The sequence below is a fragment of the Bufo bufo genome, chromosome 6, assembly GCF_905171765.1.
Source record: "Bufo bufo chromosome 6, aBufBuf1.1, whole genome shotgun sequence".
Classification (NCBI taxonomy): domain Eukaryota; kingdom Metazoa; phylum Chordata; class Amphibia; order Anura; family Bufonidae; genus Bufo; species Bufo bufo.
This window is the reverse complement of record NC_053394.1, coordinates 183,150,144-183,170,484: the sequence shown is the minus strand read 5'-3', so window position 1 is coordinate 183,170,484 and position 20,341 is coordinate 183,150,144. Positions and strand designations below refer to the sequence as shown.

General features: G+C 44.7%; 1 protein-coding gene across 7 annotated transcripts in view; it reads right to left on the bottom strand.

Annotated features, from left to right (window-relative positions):
- Positions 1–20,341, bottom strand: part of KDM2A (lysine demethylase 2A) — a 103,856-nt gene that overhangs the window by 61,364 nt on the left and 22,151 nt on the right. For 2 of the 7 annotated variants that reach the window (XM_040434957.1, XM_040434958.1), the window contains exon 2: positions 13,006–13,089. In XM_040434957.1, the coding sequence (XP_040290891.1) occupies positions 13,006–13,089 (84 nt within the window). Of the gene's footprint in view, positions 1–13,005; positions 13,098–13,214; positions 13,411–13,479; positions 13,715–20,341 lie in introns of those variants that run through there. The other 5 variants (XM_040434961.1, XM_040434959.1, XM_040434963.1 and 2 more) reach the window with 5 other exon arrangements.

Below are 20,341 nucleotides of genomic sequence, written 5' to 3'. Positions count from 1 at the left end.
TTATTCATATACAGGAGGCGGGAGCTGGCTGCATAATCACATAGCCGGCTCCCGACCTCTATGAGCGGTAGCTGCGATCCCCGGCACCTGAGTGGTTAACTACCGCGGATCGCAGCTACCGCTCATAGAGGTCGGGAGCCGGCTATGTGATTCTGCAGCCAGCTCCCGCCTCCTGTTCAATTTGATTGAATAAGTTAACATCATTGGTGGCGCAGAGGGCACAGCCCCTCCCCTCCTCTTGTCCTCCCTCCTCTCATTGGCGGCAGCGGCAGCAGCAGCACAGGGGGAGTGAGACACTGCTTCCTTCTCCCCTGTGCTGCTGAGGGAACACAGAGAGCGCTGAGCAGCGCGATCTGTGTTCCCCATACATTATCGGAATATCGGCAAAATAGATGCCGATACCGATAACTGTCAAAATCCTGAATATCAGCGGATAATATCGGTAAAACCGATAATCGGTCGATCCCTAATTGCGACCATTTAAAAAGTCGCAAAAAAAGTCACAAAAAAATGTGCAAAATCACTCCAGTGCGGACCATGCTCATCTTATGCGACTTTTTACAAGAACATGCGACTTTTCGTAAAGACGTGCGACTTTTGTAAAGCTGCTTACTGACGGATAAACTGCTACCGTCAAACCACATTTATCACAGTCTTAAAGGGCCGATCATAAATCTGACTTGGCTAAAACTGACTGTAGCCATATGTGAAAGTGGAGTGAGCTGTCATAGTAATGATGAATCTGGCCCGGTGTCTTTTCTTCTGTGCAGCGGTGGAGTAGTGTAATTACAAGTACTCAAGTACATTCAAGTGAATGGAGCTAGTACTCATCATTACACTGCACTTCCCAGACTCTTCAAACAGCTGAATAGTCGGGGTTGGGACCACCGCCAATTAGATATTGATACCCTGACGATAGGTCATCAACGTTAACAGCTGGACAACCCCTTTAAGATATATATATTGCATTACCTGTACCTCAGATAACACTTGCTGATGTCTAATGACAAAATCAGCTCAGCTACATCCGTATGACAAGGGGAATTAATCTCTGGCAGGGCCCTTTTATTAACTATGACAACACTGGGGGTAGCAATTTCAAGTACAGGATGGGCAGATAGACTAGGGGTTCAAGGTACCATACAGGGCACCTAGGTTGTCATAATCCACAGGAAATGGGACAAAATATATTGAGGTGTGTGTAATCAAGAGTTTTGTTGAAAAAAACAAAAAAAAAACAAAAAAAAAAAACAACAACAAACGAACAACAAAAGATTTTATATAAATTGACCTGGAAATAAACAGTAACATATCAGGCCCCTACATTCTGTGTAAGATCGCATGCTCTAACGTTACACAGCCAATTTGACCCTAGAACTGAAACAAGCCACTGGATACTAATTTAAGAAGGCCCCATACATGTGAATAAGGGTGGCCAACTTGGATATAATTGATCATGCACCGCGTACACGTGCTAAAGTGACATAGAAAGAAGCCAAGTGATTTAAATGTACTCATCAGCACAAAGAGGTCACCACAAACATCTCCCAGGATGCATTAACCCCTTCAGTACCGAGCCACTTTTCACCTCAACTCCCAGGCCAATTTGTGCAAATCTGACATGTGTTACTGTGGTACTAACTCAGAAATATTTTTACCTATTCAAGCCATTCTAAGACTGCTTTCTTGGGACAGACTGTACTTCCTGTTAGCGACACCATTTTAAAAACTACACCCCTCAGGTTATTCAAAACTGATTTTACAAACTTAACCCTTTTAGGTGTTCCACAAGAATGAAAGGAAAATGGAGGTAAAATCTCAAAAGGTCACTTTTATTTTTGCATATTTTCTGTAACACACAAACCTCAATATTTATTACCAGATTCTGCAGTTTACAGAAACACTGTGTTCATAAAATGCTGTATGGGAACAAGGCAGGGCTCAGAAGGGAAAGAACGCTATATGGTTTTTGGAGGGCAGAAGTTGCTGGGATAATTTTAAGTTGTCATGTCACTTTAGAAGACCCCCTGATGCACCCCTACAGTAGCCCCATTTTGGGAACAAGATAAGGTGACAGTTTTATTGGTACTATTTTGGGGTAAATATGATTTTTGATCGCTCAATATTACACTTTTTGTTAGACAAGGTAACAAAAAATGGTTGTTCTGGCACTTTTTTTTTTTTTTACAGGGCTCACCTGACAGGATAGATCATGTAGTGTTTTTATAGGGCAGGTCGTTACGGACGCGACGATACTAAATGTGTATTTTTTGTTTCAGTTTTACATAAAACATTTTTTGAAAAGAAATCACATTTCTGTGTCTTCATTTTCTGAAATTTTTGGGGTTTTTCTACTGATCATCTTGTGTATGAGCTTGTTTTTTTGCAGGAAGAGCAGATATTGTTATTGGTACTATTTTTGGGCATATGATTTTTTTTTTATTGTTCAATATTTTACTTTTTGGGGCAAGCACAGTTTTAATTTTTTTATGGCATTCACCTGAAGGGGTAGATCATGTAATATTTTTATACAGCAGGTCATTACGGACGCAGATACCTAATGTGTAATTTTTTATTTTTTTAAGTTTTACAAAGTAAGCCGTTTTGAAAATAAAAATCTTGTTTTTGTGTTCCCATTTACTGAAAGCCTTTTGTCCTTTCTGCTGGTGTATGCGGAGGTCAGGGCTGATTGCAGCATACAAGGGATTAATATGTGGGCATTGGTGTATCCATCGATGCCGGCATTTACAGCAGGGGCTCAGCTGTCAATGACAGCAGGGCTCGTGCCGCTGATTGGATGGGCGCAGCTCCTGCACCCGCCCGATCACCGTGCCATACCTGTACGGCGCTGGGACTCAAGTCACGTCCTGCGCGTCCATACAGGTACGGCTCTGGAATCCTGCGGGTTAACTGTTTACCACACACAGCAATCAGCTATAATCTGCAGGAATTTAAGCATTACACAGCCCCCAATGAACTCAATCAACTGCTCAAGTAATGCATAAATGTGCCAGGTCCTCCAGGCAGAGATGGTGTTTGGAGTTGCTCTTTGCTTTGGTAATTACTGGAGGCCAAAACAAAGGACCCACTACTTTATCAAGTCAGAATTTCCTAATGTGGCACCCCCAGCGATCAGCAGTTTGAAGAGAACGCAGAGCCAGTACTAGTGCTGTATTCTCTTCACTGCTCACTATCAGCATTAGTGAGAGAAGTGTTATTACAACTCGGCCACCCAGTCACCTCTATGGGACAGCTCTGTCCTATATGAAGGAGCAGTCACATTGAAGTGACTAGGACAGGCGAGTTGAAATTACACCAGCTCGCCGCCGCAATGTTGAAAGCGAGCAGCTAAACAGTGAGGAGAATACAGTGCTGATTTAAAAAAACAAAAACGGACGATCCCTTTAATTGCTTTCTTATGCTCGGAGACCAATATACGAGAGAGGGACAGAGCTGAGCTCTGTGACATATAGGGTTATATGATTTGGATCAGGATATCCATCAGTGTGTATACACAGAAGGCTGTCAACCATCTTGTGTGGGCAGGGTCAGCATGACTGTTTCCCCTAGGAGTCCTGTCAGAATTTACTGTGATTTTTTTGTCAGAAATCCTGCTCCAAATTATGTAAATATATATATATATATAATAAAAACCAGCGGCTCAACCTATAGACCGAATGGAGATGGGTGCTCACCTCTCGGTCCACCCAGACCGCACGGTAGACAAATATATATTTATATCATAGATCTCGGCTTCTCTCCCTCTATTATAAGTTGCTTTTACACAGAGGTAGAAATCGCCTTGAAGGTTCACTTTAAGCCTGTTTCTTAGCGATGATCTTGTCTCCTACTGACCCAGAGCAGCAATGTGGGAGTTGACACACGGTGACATGCCAGAGTTTTTACAGTAATCTGTGAAGTGGCAGCCAGCCATAGATTCAAGTAACGGGTGAAAACTGTTGAGTAGAATTATTATTGATCCTGGAACCTAATCACATGAAGAACATTAGTGAAAGGACTTGTTGTAGCAATCATGCTGCCCATATTTTCACTAGTGTTTGGCTTTCCTGGGCAAAGGAGCCATGCCATCTTGATCACAACGGCTCTCATACTTGTCAGATTTTTTATTATCGTGGACAAACCCTTTAATCTGCATCTACATTTAAAACAGTATTTCAGTTAGAGAAAGTTATCTCCTAACCAAAGGATAGGGGCTAACTATTAGCGGTAGGACTCCCACCAATCACAAGAACGGGGGCCCTGTTACCCTATGGGGCTCGCCTGAAACAGCTGGTTGGAAATGTGCACTGCTGCTCCATACAGTTCGATGGGAGCGCTGGAGATACAGTAGCTGAGCTAGGATATGCCACCAATGTCAAGGACCTGGACCTATCTCCAGAGAGGGATCATTGAAGTGAGCGGAGAGCAGCCATATATGTGTGACCACACTAATTTCTACGGGACTGCCGAAAATAACAGAGCGTTGACTTGGCTACCTCCTGCAGTCACACAGTCCAAGTGACTGGAGTGGAGATCCCATAGAAAAGAACAACGAGCACGCTGTGTAAGCGTGGGGTGCTCGCCTTCACTTTTGGGGCTCATTCTGAAGATTGGTGTAGGACCCTATTGATATACCACCAATGTCTTAAACATAATGGTTATAAAAAACAATGCATACGGTCCATTATTTAACTGTAGTTTAGTTACAACGCATTTTGGGGCCCCTTACAACGAATCTATATGCTACTGAGGAAGGGGACAAGGCCTGAAACGCATCTAGTCATTAATGCCATACTTAATTTCAGATATTATTGATAAAATGCATTCATAGCAAAATAATGGACATTGTACATTGGTTTTTATAACCGTCATGTGTAAGTTAGGTATGCATTAATTTTAAGTATACAGAGATTCTCTTGGGAGGCAACTTCAAAGTCACGGAAAACTAAACCTCTCAACGTGTCTAACTGCACAAATCACAAGAAGCCAGCATCATGGTTATCTACATATGTAATACGCCTGAGCAGACCATCTGGTCAGGCACCAAATGATCCCAGCAAGCGAGCGCAGATACTGAAGAGACACCGCTAACCTGTGTGCAATCGCAAAGTAGAGCGAGTAATTTATTTTCCACTGACCTAAATTGATCTTTTAGGCTACTTTCACACTCGCGTTTTGGGCAGATCCGTCATGGATCTGCAAAAACGGATCTGTTACCATAATACAACCGCATGCATCTGTCATGAACGGATCCGTTTGTATTATATGTAACATAGCCCAGATGGATCTGTCTTGAACTCCATTGAAAGTCAATGAAGGGCAAATCAGTTTTCTATTGTGCCAAAGAAAACGGATCTGTCCCCATTGACTTACATTGTGTACCAGAACGCATCCGATTGGCTCAGTTTCGTCAAGCGGACAGCAAAACGCTGCAGGCAGCATTTTGGTGTCCGCCTCCAGAGCGGAATGGAGACGGGACGGAGGCAAACTGATGCATTCTGAGCGGATCCTTTTGCATTCAGAATGCATTAGGACAAAACTGATCCGTTTTGGACCGCTTGTGAGAGCCTATGACTGATCTCACAAACGGAAAGCCAAAACGCCAGTGTGAAAGTAGCCTTAACTTATAGAATACCTACTCAGAGGATATATACGGCTACGGCAAGTGGAAGAATGACCGCAACTAGAAAATTAATCCAAGCATAGCAACTATGTGTCCCCTATAAGAACAATATAGTTATAAAAGGGGTTTTGACTAGGGATGATCGAACTTGGGTTTTCAAGTTCAGCGTACAAGGTTTCGGTTATCTAAGAATTCTGTTATGGATTATGGTCCATGGTAAGGGAATTATTAGATAACCCGAACCTTGTACGCCGACGTTGAAAACACAACTTCACTCAACACTACTTATGACTAATGTAAAAATAAACATCAGACATCATATAGTACATTACAGTACCTTTCTACCAAAACTAGAACCAGCCCTGTACCCCACATAGATCCAGAGATCTCCTCCCCCTTCATTGCTCTGCTAGATGCATATTAAGCTGGCAGCTCAGGGGGCGTGTCCATGGTCTCCCTATCACAGCTCAAGAGGCAGCTCAAGGATGAAACTGAGCATGTGCGGCAGGACAAAGATATAAGAAAAAAACAAGCAGCAGGTGGCGCTGTACAGATACACTTTACTGAATAACTCAGTGGTTATGCTAAATGTTTTATTGCATGCAATTACAAAACTATTCAGATCCAGATGCTGGTTTGAAACCTGTAGGATATTTTTTTGTGGGAGAACTCCTTCAATGCTTCTCTAATTAAGGCTACTTTCACACTGGCGTTTTGGTTTCCGTTTGTGAGATCAGTTTTGCCCTAATGCTTTCTGAATGGATAAGGATCCGCTCAGAATGCATCAGTTTGCCTCCGTTCAGTCACCATTCTGCTCTGGAGGCGGACACCAAAATGCTGCCTGCAGAGTTTTGGTGTCCGCCTGACGATGCGGAGGCAAACAGATCCGTTCTGACACACAATGTAAGTCAATGGGGACGGATCCTTTTTTCACTTACACAATCTGGCACAATAGAAAACGGATCCGTCCCCTATCGACTTTCACAAGTGTTCAAGACGGATCCGTCTTGGCTATGTTAAAGATAATCCAAACGGATACAGACGGTTGTATTATCTGAACGGATCCGTCTGTGCAGATCCATGATGGATTCGCACCAAACGCAAGTGTGAAAGTAGGCTAACTGCTTATGAAAAAAAATCTAATGGAACAACAGAGGCAACAAAAGTGGTTAGCACTGGTTCCTTGCAGTGCTGAGTTCCTAGGTTCGAATCCAACCAAGGACAACATCTGCACGGCGTTTGTAGTGTTTGTGTTGGTTTCCTCCCACACTCCAAAGACATATTGATAGGGACCTTAGATTGGAAGCCCCACTGGGGACACCATGATGTTAAAGTCTGTAAAGTGCTGCAGAATATGGCAGCGCTATAAATGGATAAAATAAATGACAGCTTTGTAACCATATGAGGAATCTATGAAAGGCATAGCTAATGTGCAAGGATATGAACAGCCAACACCTATTTTATTAGTCCCATGGGACACTGAGCGTCTAGGTCATTATTTAATTTATAAACTGCAGGCGGTTATATGTATGGTGGCAATATAGTTTGTCTCTAGTTGCTGTATGTATGGGGATATATTAAAATTGTTTTCTACCTTTCCCTAAAGGCTGTATTTTTCAGCAGATGATCGCTAACAACCGTTCGGATGAGTGCTTGTTAGCGATCATCTTGCAGTGTAAGGCCCCTTTCAGACGAGTGAGTTCCAAGCATTTGACTCATGGCGTGAGTATGCAGCAGCTCCCGTCCTGACGAGGTTGCATGGCATTATATTGATTTTTGATGCTATGTAACCCGTACAGTTGTGGAATGTATTGGATAACCATGGCAGCATTATGCCAGTGTTATACAATACATTCCAGACCTCTAAGGGTTAGAGGTCTAGTGTGCGTTTCAAACACACTTTCTGTGCATCATCCAACAAGCGATGTAACTCAGCAGGATAGGGGCATGGATTTTCTTAGTTTTTCTTCCTTTTTTTCATCGTCGCCTTCCTTCGTGTTTATGTACCCATATGAGGGCTTGTTTTTTGCGGGACAAGTTGTAGTTCTTAATGGGGCCATTTGGGGGGTACACATACCTTTATGATTAACTTTTATTAGCTCCATCATGATATCTTTGTTTTATGGGTCAGTATGATTACAGCGATACGAAATACATTTTTTTTTTTTTTTTAAGTTTTACTACTTTTGTGCAACAAAACCCCGTTTTGCATCATCGCATCTCAAGACCCATAACTTTATTTTTCTTTCTATGGAGTTGTGTGAGCGCTTGAATTTTACTGGACGACTTGTAGCTTTCATTGGCATCATTTTGGGGTAAATAAGACTTTTTAATCACTTGTTATTAATTTTTTTTTTTGTGGCGACCAAGAATGAATTTGCAATTCTGGCATTTGTCTGGGTTTTTTAATGGAATTTGTAAATGATATTTGTGTAGTGCAGGTCGTTATAAATGTGTTGATACCAAAGATGGGAGAGATTTTATTCTTTTTTTTAATGTATTTAACCACTTAATAGTCCTACAATGGGACTATAACAGACAATCTTTTGATTGCGTCCAAAATTCAATGCATCTGTATAGTGCAATGCATCTTAACGTCAGTGGTATACTGACATTGACCAGCAGGTTGTGCCAGAGAGGCACAGCCTGCTGGAGAACACTCAAGGCTGGCTTGGGGCCTACACCAGGTCCCAGTCTGCCTATACACACTTAGGCAACCAGCAATTTCATTTGAGGGGTGCCAATGGAAGATATAGCGAGTCCGCTCCCTTTGTCACCGGTTACCTGCAGGAGTGCATTAACCGGCACTCCTGCAGGTCCGGGATGTTCGAGCAGGAGCACGGCTCCTGAGAGTCGAGCCCCCGTTCTCTGCCTCATGGGAGACCCGAGCAGAATTTAGACGAGGCCAATCCTAAGGCCCATTAATGACCGCTGTAAAAAGGTGGTCACTAAGGCCTCTTTCACACGGGTGAGATTTCCACGCGGGTGCAATGTGTGAGGTGAACGCATTGCACCCGCACTGAATCCGGACCCATTCATTTCTATAGGGCTGTGCACATGAGCAGTGATTTTCACGCATCACTTGTGCGTTGTGTGAAAATCGCAGCATGCTCTATATTGTGTTTTTCACGCAACGTAGGCCCCATAGAAGTGAATGGGGCTGCGTGAAAAATCGCAAGCATCCGCAAGCAAGTGCAGATGCGGTGCGATTTTCACGCATGGTTGCTAGGAGACGATCGGGATGGGGACCCGATCATTATTATTTTCCATGGTGATGGACCATGTGATGAGCGCAGTGACGTCACCACAGGTCCTTTTCCTCCTGGGCATTAAAGAGGAAGACAGAAGAGAAGCCAGGCTGCGCGAACAAGTGGATTAAGGCGAGTTCAATTATTTATTTATTTTTATCCCTCGATCACTATTTTACTAAGCATTCTGTATTAAGAATGCTATTATTTTCCCTTATAACCATGTTATAAGGGAAAATAAAATCTACACCACGCCTAACCCGAACTTCTGTGAAGAAGTTCGGGTCTGGGTACCAAACATGACGATTTTTCTCACGCACGTGCAAAACGCATTAAAATGCTTTGTACTCGCGCATTTTCCCGCGACGCCCGTGTGAAAGAGGCCTAAGAGGTTAATGAAAAAACTAACAAAAAAATGGATGTAGGCAATGTGCCATCGATTAATCGGGCTAATAGTTGGTTTCATTTTTATTTTTTTTATTGATTAATTGCCCAGCCCTACCTACGAGTGAAAAATTTTGTGCATCTTTGAACTTCAAGTACACAATCTAAACTGGGACATTTATCAACCCTATATACCCAAAAAATCTTGGCACACTCTCCCCTTGCACACAATTTTACAACTTTTTTTGGAGTTTAAGGTCTCATCGCTTAAAAAAAAAAAAAAAAAAAAAAAAAAAAAAAAAAGTGGGCAATACAGGGTTGGGCACAGTCAACCTGGCACATTTATTATAATTATGCCAGGAAGCTGGCATGGACTATACTTGATATCTACATCAGCTGCCTTGCTGGAGTAGACTTTAGTTCAGGTACACAGACTTGCACAGATGAAACAAAAATATTAAGAGGCATGAGCATGTTGGGCCCTCTGATCTGGTCACTGTATTCGGCATATATGCTGGCTTTCAGCCCATTCAAATAGCTTATAGGCAGGGCGCCTCGAGTTGGGACCCCCACCAATCAGATATTAATGACCTTTACTGATGATACTGACAAACTATCCTGAAAAGAGGTCACAAATATTTAATTTCCACAAAACCTCTTTAAATGGAACCTGTCACTAGGAAATTCAATACTAACGCTACATTCACATTTACAAATCTGACGTAACAGCCAAGTGAATGGGTCCGCATCCATTATGCGGAATGCCCATGGATCCGCAAATGTGGTCCACAATACAGCTACGGAACGCACACGTTTGTGTGAAAGAGGCCTAAAGCCCGTCCAAACTATTTAATTATCAGGATACATAAACCATTCTATTATGGTGAAACCACACAATCCAGCAGCAGCATGTGACCAACATCAACATAGAGCCACCCTTCTTTCCCCCTGTATCCAGAAAGCTGCAACTGCAATGTGTGAACCCAGATTCAGTATCATCACGAGCCTGCACAGAGAAACTTGGAGCCATGAACATTCCCTTTTTCCTTTTAAGGCTGAGTTCACACTTCAGTTATTTCCGTCAGTTGTGAGCCAAAACCAGGTGCGTGTCAAAACCACAGAACAGGTACAGATCTTTCCATTACACCTGATCTCGGAGTAGGCTTCACTGCTGGTTAAGGCTCACAATAACTGATGTGTGAACCCAGCCTAAGGCCTCATGCACACGACCGTTTTTTTTTTTAAGGTCCGCAAAAACGGGGTCCGTAGGTCCGTGACCGTTTTTTCATCCATGGGTCTTCTTTGATTTTTGGAGGATCCACGGACATGAAAAAAAAGTCGTTTCGGTGTCCGCCTGGCCGTGCGGAGCCAAACGGATCCGTCCTGACTTACAATGCAAGTCAATGGGGACGGTTCCGTTTGACGTTGACACAATATGGTGCAATTGCAAACGGATCCGCCCCCATTGACTTTCAATGTAAAGTCAGGAGTCCCTATTATACCATCGGATTGGAGTTTTCTCCAATCCGATGGTATATTTTAACTTGAAGCGTCCCCATCACCATGGGAACGCCTCTATGTTAGACTATACCATCGGATTTGAGTTAGATCGTGAAACTCAGATCCGACAGTATATTCTAACACAGAGGCGTTCCCATGGTGATGGGGACGCTTCAGGTTAGAATATACAAAAATAACTGTGTTCATGACTGCCCCCTGCTGCCTGGAAGGTCCCTCCCCCCCTGTATTTAACTCATTGGTGGCCAGTGCGGCCCCCCCTCCCTCCCCTGTATTTAACTCATTGGTGGCCAGTGCAGCCGGCCCCCCCCTCCCTCCCTAGTATTTAACACATTGGTGGCCAGGGAGGGGTCCGCCCCCTGCTGCCTGGCAGCACCCGACAGGCAGCAGTCATGTACACAGTTCTTTTAGTATATTCTAACCTGAAGCGTCCCATCACCATGGGAACGCCTCTGTGTTAGAATATACTGTCGGATCTGAGTTTTCACGAAGTGAAAAATCTGATCTAAAAAGCTTTTATGCAGACGGATCAGCGGATCCGTCTGTGTGAAAGTAGCCTACGGACAAGGATGACGGACGCGGGTGGCAATCTTGTGTGCATCCGTGTTTTTTCACGGACCCATTGACTTGAATGGGTCCGTGAACCGTTGTCAGTCAAAAAAATAGGACAGGTCTTATTTTTTTGACGGACAGGAAACACGGATCACGGATGCGGCTGCAAAACGGTGCATTCTCCGATTTTTCCACGGACCCATTGAAAGTCAATGGGTCCGCGAAAAAAGGAAAACGGAACAACGGCCGCGGATGCACACAACGGTCGTGTGCATGAGGCCTAAACGTGTGTGCTTTCATCCAAAGACAATGCCACGCCTGTATATGGGTTGCTCAGCTCCATTAAAGGAGTTTTCTGTCAATCAAATGTTGCCAGAAATCCTGCAGATCGGCTTTTGGAAGCTTCCAGCTCCGTGCTTCAGTCAGATGCCCCTTCTGCAGCTCAGGCCCAAGTGGATGGGACTGAACTGCAATACCAATCACATTGCTATACAATATGCAGTGCTATGTTTGGTACACTGTAACAAGCCCATTCAAACAGCAGATGGGCAGACCCCACCGATCAGACAGGTCACCAATATTTAAATCCCATAAAATCCCTTTCAAGGGAATGAGTCTGAGCTGCAATGTAACCTGTGGGCAGGCGTGGCGCTGTTTTTCTAATCCTGGTTTGTTCATCTCTGAAAGTAGAGCTGTCTCATCTAGAATTGGTGGAGTTAACACTGCATGTCAAGCTTGGATTTAGTTTTTTTTTTTATTATTCATAATATAGGAACATATCTTTTACAAACATAGTCATGTTTGTTAGTACAAAACTGTACACAGTTTTGCCAATTCAAGCATTATTTTACTCAGCATGTTTTTATTTTTTCCCTGAAAAAAATAAAAAATAAAAATTTGATATATATATATATATATATATATATAATTTTCCAACATACATTGGGCCCACGTACAGAAAAACATAAGGTCATACCTAGTACAGACAAGTCTGCTGCAGGTAAGTGCATCTTATATAAAGAGCTAAGAATGACATTCACAAACATGTATGTCACAGTCTCAAGGGCCAGATACAATTGGGGAAGGGACAGCGCACAGCAGACTTCCTATTCAATAATCCCATTGAAAAACCCTGCAACCAGTGTCTCCAGCTGGATGTGGCTGATACCAGAGAACAGCAGCTTGTAATCCATTTATAACAAATGACCACAAAATGCAATCTCACAACATCTTTCAGGTATACATATCTGTGAAGACTCATCAATAGCTTCTGTATATAACTACCCCACTGCATAGCAGTGCTAGTACAGACATGGCAGAACTGAACTGGTCATTTGGCCCATCATGCGTTTTTACCAAGGAATGCAAGTGACTCATCAATATCACAATTCAATGACACATTCAGCTCTGCTACATCTGTGTGCATTAAACATGGCTTCGCACAGGTGAATTACAAAAGTGCAACAATACAAAGATTCCAGAACTTGGCAGAAGACTCAATAGCATAAGGCACATTCAGATATAAGACGCAATTTAATAAAATGAACCTCAGACCCCAAGTGCTTAATTGTGCCAGCGACTAGTCAGTTCATTGTACCCCACAAGCCATTCACAGAAACTGTAACCTACCACCATCAGCACCTTAAGACATTTTAAAGATCGCATGCGGTGTGGACTTACCTGCTGCCTCTTGGGCCACTGAACAATGGGGACTCCGGTGAGAGCAAGTTCAGGTGGGTCATGCGCGTGTTCCTCGAGAAGCTTCTATTACCCTCCAGGGAGCAAGGAGAAGAAAAAAAGGAGGGACAGTTTAAACAGTTTGTAAGAACATCACAAGATGCTGCAATACATGTAAAGGCATGGGATGCCCATGACAGACGCCATCCTACTCTCTGAGCTACTGGAAGGGCAGTGTATCTGCATCACTGGCACATACAGTCCAAGCTAGTAACTGATGAGCTGTTCAGGTGATGTCCATCAATAGCAGGGGAGGGGAGAGACATGACAGGTAAGCAGACAAGACTACCCCCCTGAATGGCAAGGGAGGGGGGAGCAGAGATGAAAATAGACACGGAGTGACACACAGACAAGGATAAAAGTGGGCAGATGCCATGCGTGCAGGATTGCAGGTTAGGCAGACCACTCCCCACTCACCTCTTGTCAGCACTTTCCTGCTGTCTGCCAGCTCAGTCAGTGGGAGGGAGCTGGGCTGCTCTGCAGTCCTCATGCAGTAGCCCTGGTGACTGTGCTGCCAGTCCCAACCACACAGCCAAGCGCATTGGCTCGCGGCTGCCTCATGCTGAGCCAACTCTGACCCTCTCCCTGCAAGTCCCTCCTGGCTGTCTTCACTTGCTGCTTACACACTCTTCCCAGCAGTGCTTTGCAGGAGGCGGGGAGCAAAGTCGCACACAAAAGAGGGGGGAGGGGGAGGGGGAGAACCTATGGAGGGTAGAAGACACAAGGAGGTGGGGTGGGGGAGAGGACTTCCTGATTGGCTGGGCGCTAGACTCTCCTCCCTCTGCACAACTGTGCTCCTTCCTGTCTCAGGCCAGAGATGTCCTGCAGCACACATGCCGGAACACACAAGGCAGGCCTATGGTGACAACTCGCCTTTCCTGCACTGAACCATCTGCTCTCCTAATAGACGGTGGTACAGACACTTCTTTAACCCCTTAGTGACCCGCCTGTTTTGAGTCGTAATCCGATTGTTTTCATTTTTCCATCTATAAAGCCATATGAGGGCTTGTCTTTGTGGGACAAGTTGTAGTTTTTAATGGTGCCATTTTAGGGTACATATAAGTTACTGATTAACTTTTATTAACTCTTTCTTAAAGGGGGATGGGAAAGAAAACAGCAATATTGCCCCTGAGTTTTTCCTTTATAAATTTTACTCTGGGTCAGTACGATTATAGCAACACCAGACAATTGTTTTTTGTTTTACATTTTGTGACTTTTTCACAAAGTAACCCCATGCTCTCATTTCTGGGGTGCCAATCCGAGGCAGTGGTACCTCCCTCCCTCTAAACCCTAGCTTCTACCGCTCCGGACTGTGAGAGACGAACCCCCACTTCTGCTGCATGGGAGACCCATGCAGCACTTGGACTACTTTCACACTCGCGTTTGGTGCGGATCCATCTTGTATCTGCACAGACGGATCTGCACCGATAATGCAAACGCTTGTATGCGTTTGCACTATTCATAAAAAAAAAAAGTCAGTCAAAACAGATCCTCCCTGACTTGCATTGAAAGTCAATGGGGGAAGGATCCATTTTCAAATGCACCATATTGTGTCATTGAAAAACTGATCCGTCCCCATTTACTGACACTAAGTCAGGACGGATCAGTTTGGCTCCGCATAGTCAGGCAGACACCAAAACGCTGCAAGCTGCATTTTAGTGACCGCCTAAAAAAACGTAATGGAGACCAAACGCAGCTAAATTGATGCGTTCTGAACGGTTCCTTATGCATTCAGAGTGCATTGGAGCTGAAATGATCAATTTTGGGCCACTTGTGAGAGCCCTGAAACGGATCTCACAAGCGGACCCAGAAACGCCAGTGTGAAAGTAGCCTTAGACAGAGGCGCTATAAAAAGGCGCCCCTTCATGTTCACTGTAATAAAAGCAATCACTCAGCTTTCCCAGGAACAGATATAACTAAGCTCTTATCTATGAGATTTAAGATTTTCCATTTCCCAGACTAGATAAACAAGTATCTGAGTTTATATATTCTGTCATGTTGCAGGGAATTCCATAGAAGAGCTCACAGTCTTTGACTCAGTGACTAATGGAGGATTTACACGTGCAGATAATCGGGGACGAACGTTCCTGCAGGAATGACAATCTGACTAGGCTACTTTCACACTCGCGTTTGGTGAGGATCCGCCATGGATCTGCACACACACATCCGTTCAGATAATACAAACGTCTGCATCTGTTCAGAACGGATCCGTTTGTATTATCTTTAACATAGCCATGACGGATCAGTCTTGAACACCATTGAAAGTCAATGGAGGACGGATCCGTTTTCTATTGTGTCATGACATTGTGTGTCAGAACGGATCCGTTTGGCTCAGTTTCATCAGACGGACACCAAAACGCTGCAAGCGTTTTGGTGTCCGTCTCCAAAGCGGAATGGAGACGGGACGGAGGCAAACTGATGCCTTCTGAGCGGATCCTTTTCCATTCAGAATGGAATAGGGCAAAACTGATTCAGTTTTGGACCGCTTGTGAGAGCCCTGAATGGATCTCACAAACGGAAAGCCAAAACTCCAGTGTGAAAGTAGCCTAAAAGGTGCATCCGGATCACCCTATGAACAAGCATTTCTGGGCAGCAGATCGTGCTGTTTAAACAGTGAGCTGCTGCCCAGAAATAATGCAGCTGTACAGTGTTGGACTGGGGTACCTAGGGCCCACCAGTAAAATTTATTTTGGGGGCCCACCATACAGATACATTCAAATATAATAAATAATCTAACAAGTTTTTTATATGAACATAGGCTGGTTGAGGTGCTGTACATTGAATATATATATATGAAGTCCAGTAAGTCTACTGTATTATGTGCCACTTGTGCAGGGGGTGGGAGACTAGGGGCCCACTTTGCTCAGGGGCCCACCGGGGGATCCCCCTGTACCCCTTTGGGCCAGTCCGAGCCTGCAGCTGTATGAGGAGGAGCAATTGCAAGCGCTGGTAGTTGTTGGGAGGGAGCACTTCCTTCCCAATGATTGGCTGCTCCTCTGTACGTGTAAAGCCACCTTAATACTTGCTCCAACTAGCCTTCCGGGAGTTGATCACCTATAGCAGGGATCAACAAGCAACAGCTGTTCTAAAACAGCCAATTAAGTGCATGCTGGGAGTTGTAGTTTCATAGCAGCTGGAGTGCAGAATGTTGCTGATCCTTGACCTATAGAATTCACTAAGGCTACTTTCACACTTGCGTTGTTCTTTTCCGGCATAGAGTTCCGTCACAGGGGCTCTATACCGGAAAAGAACTGATCAGGTATGTCCCCATGCATTCTGAATGGAGAGTAATCCGTTCAGTTTGCATCAGGATGTCTTCAGTTCAGTCGTTTTGACTGATCAGGCAAAAGAGAAAACCGTAGCATGCTACGGTTTTATCTCCGGCTAAAAAAACTGAAGACTTGCCTGAATGCCAGATCAGGCATTTTTTCCCATAGGAATGTGTTAGTGCCGGATCCGGCATTCAGAATACCGGAATGCCGGATCCGTCCTTCCGGTATGCGCATGCGCAGACTGAAAAAAAGGTGAAAAAATAAATGCCGGATCCGTTTTTGCCGGATGACACCAGAAAGACGGATCCGGCATTTCAATGCATTTTTTCGACTGATCAGGCATTTTTAAGATTGATCAGGATCCTGATCAGTCTTACTAATGCCATCAGTTAGCATACATTTTGCCTGATCCGGCAGGCAGTTCCGGCGACGGAACTGCTTGCCGGATCTCTCTGCCGCAAGTGTGAAAGTAGCCTTACTAACCTGCACCAGCTACTAAAAGTATGTCACCAGTGGCACCACCAATACTAATATGTCAATCAGTAATGAGCAACACTCCGTGTCGGCCTGGGAGGGTAGAAAAGCTCTAACTTCTGGTATCTAGCCACCAAAAAAGGGCCTCATCTCTAAGGCAAGGGTTTCATGGTAAATTATTTTATTTTACTCTTTAATATAGCGCTGACATATTAAGCAGCGCTTTACAGCCATTATCATTGTTTGCTGTCTCCACTGGAGCTCAAAATCTGTATCCCATCAGTATGTCTTTGAAGGATGAGGGAGGGAAGCCATGCAAGAACGGAGAGAACATACAGAAGTAGCTTTATCAAAACTGGTGCAAAGGAAAACTAGCTTAGCTGCAGATTCAACCTTTCATTTTTCAGAGCTCTTTTGGATTGGTTGCTAGGGAAAACTAAGCCAGTTTTCCTTTACAGCAGTATGAACTCCATGCAGATGATGTCCTTGGTTGGATTTGAACCTAGGGCCTCAGCACTAAACACCAAGTTGCATGTGATACCCTAGCTGAGATATTCGTAGGAGACTTCAACTGGTTTTATGCGATGATAGCAAATGCAACTCTGTTGCGGACATGCAATGTAATTCCTAGACTAAAGCCAGGTTTACACATTGCTTTTGTGTTCCTTTTTTGGCTTCAAAAACTGCCTAAAAATGTGAATGGGTGGCAGAACCCTTGACTAACTGATGACTAACCTCCGGCACTTCAGCTGTGGTGAAACTACGACTGCCAGCATGCCTCATTCATTTCTATGGAGTTCTAAGAACAGCCAAGCAAGTATACATCTTCTTGGGAGTTGTACACTGCTCAAAAAAATAAAGGGAACACTTAAACAACACAATGTAACTCCAAGTCAATCACACTTCTGTGAAATCAAACTGTCCACTTAGGAAGCAACACTGAGTGACAATCAATTTCACATGCTGTTGTGCAAATGGGATAGACAACAGGTGGAAATTATAGGCAATTAGCAAGACACCCCTAATAAAGGAGTGGTTCTGCAGGTGGTGACCACAGACCACTTCTCAGTTCCTATGCTTCCTGGCTGATCTTTTGGTCACTTTTGAATGCTGGCGGTGCTTTCACTCTAGTGGTAGCATGAGACGGAGTCTACAACCCACACAAGTGGCTCAGGTAGTGCAGCTTATCCAGGATGGTACATCAATGCGAGCTGTGGCAAGAAGGTTTGCTGTGTCTGTCAGCGTAGTGTCCAGAGCATGGAGGCGCTACCAGGAGACAGGCCAGTACATCAGGAGATGTGGAGGAGGCCGTAGGAGGGCAACAACCCAGCAGCAGGACCGCTACCTCCGCCTTTGTGCAAGGAGGAAAAGGAGGAGCACTGCCAGAGCCCTGCAAAATGACCTCCAGCAGGCCACAAATGTGCATGTGTCTGCTCAAACGGTCAGAAACAGACTCCATGAGGGTGATATGAGGGCCCGACGTCCACAGGTGGGGGTTGTGCTTACAGCCCAACACCGTGCAGGACGTTTGGCATTTGCCAGAGAACACCAAGATTGTCAAATTCGCCACTGGTGCCCTGTGCTCTTCACAGATGAAAGCAGGTTCACACTGAGCACATGTGACAGACGTGACAGAGTCTTGAGACGCCGCGGAGAACGTTCTGCTGCCTGCAACATCCTCCAGCATGACCGGTTTGGCATTGGGTCAGTAATGGTGTGGGGTGGCATTTCCTTGGAGGGCCGCACCGCCCTCCATGTGCTCGCCAGAGGTAGCCTGACTGCCATTAGGTACCGAGATGAGATCCTCAGACCCCTTGTGAGACCATATGCTGGTGCGGTTGGCCCTGGGTTACTCCTAATGCAAGACAATGCTAGACCTCATGTGGCTGGAGTGTGTCAGCAGTTCCTGCAAGACGAAGGCATTGATGCTATGGACTGGCCCGCCCGTTTCCCAGACCTGAATCCAATTGAGCACATCTGGGACATCATGTCTCGCTCTATCCACCAACGTCACGTTGCACCACAGACTGTCCAGGAGTTGGCAGATGCTTTAGTCCAGGTCTGGGAGGAGATCCCTCAGGAGACCGTCTGCCACCTCATCAGGAGCATGCACAGGCGTTGTAGGGAGGTCATACAGGCACTTGGATGCCACACACACTACTGAGCCTCATTTTGACTTGTTTTAAGGACATTACATCAAAAGTTGGATCAGCCTGTAGTGTGTTTTTCCACTTTAATTTTGAGTGTGACTCCAAATCCAGACCTCCATGGGTTGAAAAATTAGATTTCCATTTTTAAATTTTTGTGTGATTTTGTTGTCAGCACATTCAACTATGTAAAGAACAAAGTATTTCAGAAGAATATTTAATTAATTCAGATCTAGGATGTGTTATTTTTGTGTTCCCTTTATTTTTTTGAGCAGTGTAGTTTTACCACAGCTGGAGTGCCGGAGGTTAGCCATCTCAGCCTTAGGGTATATTCACATGTTAAAATCCGCCACTTGTCCAATGGCAGGAACCTCTGCGATTTCCGCTGTGGTTTTTTATTCTGAATGCTGGGCTCCCACCGTGGTTGCCCAAGGTGTCCAAACAGCCACTGCAGTAAAAATGGACAGGATGGAATGGACCCCTGCATGTGTCTCTTTCAACTGTATCTGCATCCACAAGATGCAGATACAGTTAAATACAATGGTGAAACTCCCTGCTTCACTGTTCCCCTGCTATCTGTAGTTTAACGCTGGCAAATGCAATGTAGTGATGTCATTGTACTTGCTGCGCTGAGCCACAGACAGCAGTGGGGTGCATCATAGTGTGTGGGGGCCACCTAAGGAGAGTTTATTTTGTGTAAAAGCCACTTAAGAGGCCATAACTCTGTGAGGGAGCATTTAAGGGAACATCATACTGTGTTAGGGGGCACTTAAGGAGGCCTAATTTTGTGTGGGGGGGTACTTAAGGGATCATCCTACTGTGAGGGGGTGCTTAAGGGTATCATCCTGCGTGGGGAGGCACTAAAAAGGAATCATACTGTGTCAGGGGGCAATAAAGGAGAATCATACTGTGTGGTGGCACCAAAGGATCACTCAATTGTAAGGGGTCACCCTACTGTGAGGGGGCATTAAGAGGGCTTACTGTCCGAGGTGCACCAAGAGGCATCATTGTTAGGTGGCAGTAAGAGTACATTCTTACCATGTGAAGAGGCATTAAGGCGGCACCATTAGGGGATGTCCACACGGTGGCTTTTTAAAGCGGAATTTTGGCACAAAAAAACAGGCGGCGGCCACGTCCTGTCTCCCTCCCATACATATCAATGGGAGGCAGAGGTGTGGATAGCGGAGCCTCCCACAGAGATGTATGGGAGGCAGAGCGGATGATGATGCCAGTGGGCTTTCGGGGAAATTTTGGCGCAGTATCCTTCTGAAGTAGCCAATAAATGTGGAGTGAAAATGACCCAACAATATTAAAGTCAACAGCCCTTTCTGTATCTGGCTTTATACACTTTGTAAAACTGGCAAATCAACAAATGGCATCATGGAT